This window comes from Ostrea edulis, chromosome 8, assembly GCF_947568905.1.
Source record: "Ostrea edulis chromosome 8, xbOstEdul1.1, whole genome shotgun sequence".
Classification (NCBI taxonomy): domain Eukaryota; kingdom Metazoa; phylum Mollusca; class Bivalvia; order Ostreida; family Ostreidae; genus Ostrea; species Ostrea edulis.
Window position 1 is genome coordinate 34200032 of NC_079171.1, and position 6682 is coordinate 34206713.

At 33.3% G+C, this 6682-nt stretch overlaps 1 protein-coding gene across 1 annotated transcript; it reads right to left on the bottom strand.

The window, feature by feature from the left end:
- Nucleotides 1-1194: 1194 nt before the first annotated feature.
- Nucleotides 1195-6319, bottom strand: LOC125662820 (cysteine dioxygenase-like). Its single transcript, XM_048895186.2, has 3 exons — nucleotides 4140-6319; nucleotides 2841-3091; nucleotides 1195-2412 (listed from the first exon to the last, which is right to left on the bottom strand). The coding sequence occupies exons 1-3, from the start codon at nucleotides 4295-4297 to the stop codon at nucleotides 2228-2230; spliced, it is 594 nt and encodes a 197-aa protein (XP_048751143.2). The 5' UTR covers nucleotides 4298-6319; the 3' UTR covers nucleotides 1195-2227.
- Nucleotides 6320-6682: the final 363 nt, after the last annotated feature.

A 6682-nucleotide genomic window follows, 5' to 3' on the forward strand; every position in this document is an offset into this window, starting at 1 on the left:
ATGGTATCCATGCATAGACTGGTGTTTAAACTACTTGCATGCCAAATGTCAAGCCACAGATTATCAAGATAACAGAGATATACGTCATCATTCTCTCGATTTTACCTGCTCATTTTTCACTCGTACAGTTACTGGTCCAGGTCACCGGATGTTATCTCGTCTATGACAGCAGCAAAATTCAGATTAGTGTGGTAGAGTTATACTCCTATATGGTATCATGGAGTTCGGGCACAAAACCTGCTTAGCTCCTGTGGATCAGGGTAACCCACAGTCCAAATCAGTGTGTATAGAACGGCGTAACAAATAACATAAAACAAGTCAGACAGCACTTGACCTAATGACAAGTTATAGTTGCAAGCAAAATGATTATACTAACAGTAAAATTTGTAACTGCGAAAAGCCGACTTTAAAACCTCTGTAACATTAATCAACTTATTTGTCAATAATATTCCTCCCTAATAAAGTTCATTGTCATTGTATAGATTAAGACATTTTTTATTGCAATGTATTATCTAAGAAAGAACTTTTAGTCACCACAAACTCCTGTATGTCCAACAATTATGATTATGAATATTTGTCTTGATAAATGAAAACAACGTGTTTCACAAAAGAACACATCAAAAGTATTTTCAATTTTTAAAATTGCACTTGGATTACAAAGTCTTGCCTTAAGATATAAAAAAAATGGAACTTGTAAAATTCCGGATTATAGATCGGGCTTTTGAAATATCGATCAAAAATACTAAATTTTCACACAAAATTTCAGGTAAATTAATTTACATATTTTTCTGCTCTCTTTCAAAAATCATATCAGCCAAATTCATTTCAAAATCTTAAGTGATTTTTTTTGACGGGATATGTTTAAGTAATCAATGTATAATATATTTGAACCAATGAAATAATTATTGTATCCGTTATGACACCCTGCATAGTTGTGGTTTAATGCTGTGGATTGATTATAATTTGAATTTTTAAAAAATAACTTTAATACGTATTAACACTGTTCGTCATCTTTACCTCTTCATTATCAACACGGAATTATTTTACCGAAATGATAAAAAAAAAGATGTTTTCTGATTTCCCCATAGGCAATCACTACACCGGCCGCTCCTGTGATCGATTATAAGTCCGATCTCTTATAGTGACGTCACAAGCTGTAGGTGAAAGGTACTACAGAGGATAGACAAAATACGATTACATTCAACTGCTTTATTTCTTGTTTCTAACAAATCTTTTACAAATCATGAAATATGTAGTATCACAAATGCTTCAACAAATGTCATGGTATATGTGAAAGCACAGAGAAAATATATGTAGTAAAATGTTCACAACAAAACAACTCAGGAAAAGATATTATAGACTCTTTAAGGTACTCCATCCTCATGTGACTATCAATATTACTGGTTGAAAGTAGGAAAACTATTAATTTCCCCCTCAATATAGTTTAATGCAATTAATAACCATAAAAAAATGTGTCTGTTCCCATCTTTTAAAGATGTCAGACATTTCAAAACAGAAGTATGGGTCAACATAAGAAAATCACACATTTTCGCAAAACAATAAAAAAAAAAATAGATACAATATAATTGTTAAAATGACAAAGTTTTAATGTCAACAGTTTAGAAAAACTGCTAATTTATAAATATGTATTAATCATTTGTGAATATTAGGGAAATCATTGTATGATAGACATACAGCAGAGGCAATACCAGCTTAATTATTTCCCTTGACATTTTTTATTATTATAAATAATGGATTATCTATGGAAAATATAAAAAAAAAATCATTATCAATAGTTTACCAGACTATGTATTGTATCCAGTGAATAAATTTCCTCTTCAAAATATATTCGTATCATGCACAAAATTTGATTTAATAAAGAACGATTTTGGCGAAAAGCTATGTCATCGCACGAGTATCGAACAATCTAAAAGATTTTGTTAAAAATCATCTAGAGATATATGCAATCAATGAAGTATGTGTGTGACTAGAGATCAAAAATATACATGGGAATTATATGTAAATATCACATGTATGTAAATAATCCTCTCAAATTCAGGGTGTTTTTTTAGTAAATGTAATGAATAAAGAAAAACGTACTGCAAAAATAACTTATTGCTTCATATGCCATACAATTTTGCATATATCTAATATGTGTACTGCCCTGATATTGTGAATCAATATCCTTGCAACGTGTACAACTCAGATATTCTGACACGTCACACAGTTAGCGACATGAGCGGGCACAACACTCCTCACTGAAATCTTGATCATATCCCATTGGAACCTCTGTCGGCTTGCTTGTATCGTCATCAAACTTCCGGCACGTGGAGAATGGCGGGGAATATAAATGTAAGGTGACTGCTCCGTCCACGTGGCTCTTGTTTCCGACTCGATGAAAACCGTCTTCGTCTAGATAAAATTATACTATTATTATCATTATACAGGATTTATAAAACGCCACATATAATGTAAAATTACTCTAAAGTGCTGTACAGGATTATATTTAAAAAATTTACAGGTAAATGACATGAATTTACAAATGTATGAAACATATCAGGTACTGCCTATGAATTAAAAAGAAGAATTAAAATTATCCTGTGAGCATATCAAAATTTTAAGATTGCTTGAGAAACCAATCCAACATTGTATACAGTCAATATAGTAAGATTGTTAAAGATCTAAAAGAAATCTGGATTAAAAAGTAGCAGTTTTAGACACAAAATCAGTATTGAATGAAATCATTATTAAATATGTCTCAGAATCTTAGTATGTTGATTAAGAATCGTTTTGTGTCCATTATGTTTGTACCTGTGATATGTTTGGACCCCGATACTCACCTGTGATATGCGCCACGTCGTTAAGTTTATATATTCGATCATCTATTTTCTCCATTCTACATCCACAACAATCCTGACATGACGTCACTTCCGGTTTCTTGTACAGTTCCTCGTGTACCTCTCCCTGTAAGGTCTTCATAAAGCAGTGGGAGTTAGGGTGATCGTGTATGGGGCTTTCCTGACCCGTATTCCAACACAAGATCATCAGGTTATAGAAACCATTGCCTTTATCCAGCAGCGTCCTTGTATACCTGTCAAATTAATTATAGACAAATGACGTGACGTAAACATGCAGCGAGTACTGTTTTACTAATATCTACTAATATTTGTTAATTAGATTGTTTGGTACAATCTGTACTAACTTCTGCAAAATACATTATATAACATACAGTTTAAATTCAAAATTGTACCGGTGTATGATCCGGATTTAGAGTACCCGTCTGACGTCACTATCTGCGGTATGTGTGAACTTCCCTGTAATAGCAAACTCATGATAAACCCCATAAACATTCAAGGCTTTTTGGAAGTCTAGTAAGTAGAATTCCATCGTGATTTTTAACTTTGCAGAATAAAAAAGGTATCGGTCTTGCGTTTATCTCTTTATATCCTCCTTTTTTGTGTATGCGGATTTATATTGGCTGCTTTATTGACCATTTATCGTCTAGAACAAAGGCTATTAGCTTATGTTAAGAATTTGTAAAAGTTATTGAACAGAGGGAGAACAACCTAAAATAAAAGTTTAAGAAAATATGTGTTGATTTCTCCTACATCTAATCTCTTAATACTTCTCCTACATGTAAAACTTATACGGTACCAATTTCGATGCACCAGATGCGTATTTCGACAAATAATGTCTCTTCAGTGATGCTCAAGCCAAAATTTTGAAACCCGAAATAACAATACTTCTAATTTCTCCTACATCTAATTTCTCCCTCATTTAATTTCGTCATTTATTCACTTTGTGTCTGATATAATCTGCGCGACTTTAAGATTTTTAGACGGAGGCTTACAGATGGTCAGTCTATTACAGGTGGTCAGTCTATTACAGTTGATTTGTAGGTGTAAACCAACTCCCCAGAAGAACAAATACGCGTGAAGGTGAGAGCCTCCTTCTGAAAACACTGCGAAATTTTAATTTTGAGCTATCAATTTTTTAATTCTAAATTTTGTTTCCTATTTATATTCATTTCATTTGCATCTATTGTTTTTTTTTTTTTTTTTTTTCTATTTCAAAATATTTCAATATACATGTAGTTCTAAATGTGTGCGTGGTTTAAGCAGTAGATTTAAGCTACTTACTTGACATCGCTCCATTTCACCTTATCCTTCCAGTCCTCGGGGCGACTTTTATACTTTGAGAGCAGTTCCTTGACCAACTCCACGGCCTCTTCCCTCAGTCCGTTCCCCAGGACTGTTCTAAGTTCAGATTGTAGCGCTTTGAGATCGTAGCTCTCCATTCGTCTGTCAATGTGAACAGTTGTTTAACAGCCAGGGAAAAAGCCCGCCACTTTTATATCCAGTGTGCAATTTCTTCTACGAAAGAATATTTTTCCGGGAAAAAATATTCTTTTTATAGATATAAGCAAACAAATTTCAAACCTTGCGTTTTATATGGTGACAAATATTTTGGATTTTCATAGGCGCGGCTTGTTTTGGTTTCGGTTTCTGAACAGTGTGAGTCTAGAGCTAGTGTGATCGTACGCTTGCTAAGGTTTTCAACGACTGCGCTTTATAAATATATTCCTTTTACTTGCGTTCATTATTACATCTTACAGTTGTTTTTTCAACAAGCTTCATTTTTTTTTTCATATCATAAATTAATGATTGATATAAATTTCAATTAAACATTGGTAAAATTAGAAAATTATATTTTCTAAAAAAAAAAAATTATGATCAGAAGTTTTAAATGGTGGCTCGAAGATCGCATTGTACGTTGTTTTTGGGATGTTATCGATACGTAAATCTGCATTGAAAGAAATCTGAGACAGGTTATCACAAAATCTCTCTCTCTCTCTCTCTCTCTCTCTCTCTCTCTCTCTCTCCGTGACTTCAGAGTAAGGCAGGTGTACGAATACCGTCCGGCGCCACAATATTGTTTGTCAAGGACTGTCAGCATTTTTGTGCCAAGCCCAAGAAACATAAACAAACAAGATAATCGACTTTCGTTTTCGGAGTTTAGATCGTGTTTGTATTTTAATTATTCAGTGACATGTACGTGGGGTATAAAGATAGTGAATTACATTTTCTCAATATTTAACTATTTTTTCCCCATAACATTTACTTAATTGTTCGTCACCCAGTGTACCCGACGAGAAATCATGAACATTGTATATACCGGTGTGTGTATTGTATAGCTATCAGTGTATCGGTATATCTATTGGTATATATTAATGTTCTCAATGACCGTGTAGCCTGTGACAGCGTGCGTTGATTGATGTCACTCGCTACACGTCATTGAGGATGGAAATGAGATACAGTTATTTAACGCACATATTTAACGTAGCTCTAACACTTCATTGTTATTTCGGATTTCAAACATTTCGGTTGAGCATCACTTAAGAGACATTATTTGTCGAAATGCGCATCTGGTGCATCAAAATTTATACCGTATCAGTTTTACATTTAAGAAGATCATGTACAAGATACACATTGCATTTGAAATAATTCATATACAACACGGAAATAGCAATTAACTCTTAAATAAACATAACTGCCCTGTAAGTGAAGAGATAATTAATATAAAGCACAGAAATTTTTCACTTTTTAAAAATGTGTATACCCACTCCTCTCTTACTACAAGGAGTATGCTGGCGTATTGTATTGTTTATTGACCAAGAGATATTGGTGTATTTTCAAAAATGAAATTTACATTTCTTATATTTATTTATTTTCATCTTTGCCCATCCTCCTGACCATTGAAATAGTCGTGTTGTGTCTATCGTACGCATATTGGTCATATTAATTAGGAAATGATTATCATTTCAATTGGTACATATATTGAAAGCAAACATCATTAAAAATGTAAATATATTGCAATGTTTTTTTGTTTGTTCGCTTTTGATATCACAGTGTATTACTATATATAATTACAATGATAGCCATTTACCCAGGAGTACCAGGCAATTGTGAATAATGCATGTATGAATCTTCATAAAAATAGTACGTCTATCTCAATGTCTGGGGCCCCGTGGGGATTCGGATTAGAATAGGTCCTCCGTACCCTTGCTTGTCGTTACAAGAGGAGACTAAATGGGAAGGGGGGTGGGAGTCTTTCAGATGAGATCACAAAAACCGAGGTCCCGAGAGGGACGTTAAACAATATTCAATCAATCATTAATAACTGGGAATTCAGACAGAAATTAAAGTAGATTGAATTTTAAAAAAATAAATATATTTTTAAAAATACATGATATTACCGCGCTTCATGAAGTGACCTGAGGCGCTGCAGTTAATTCATACCCTCATGTAATTTCAAAATTAAAAGTATTTCTTAATACGACTAACTTTCGCTTTACAGATTACACAGCGATAGTAATTCTGGGATCAATCAGCAGTGATCATTCAGTGAATGCTCAGGCAATGTAATTTTCTGATTCAAAATGAATAAATCGATGATAAACTTCGTTTTGTGTGTCAAACAATTGGTACTTTGATTGACTGGAGGAAAATCTTCGATACTACATTTTTCCATCATATCTGATATGTATATATTTATAGCAGGCATTTTACGGGTATATCCAACATGCCCATCTTTTGGTGTTATAAATAGTGTTTACTAAATGTCGTACTACGAAAATCGCTGTGTTACACGAACTACATTTAACTTGGCTTAGTTACAAAAC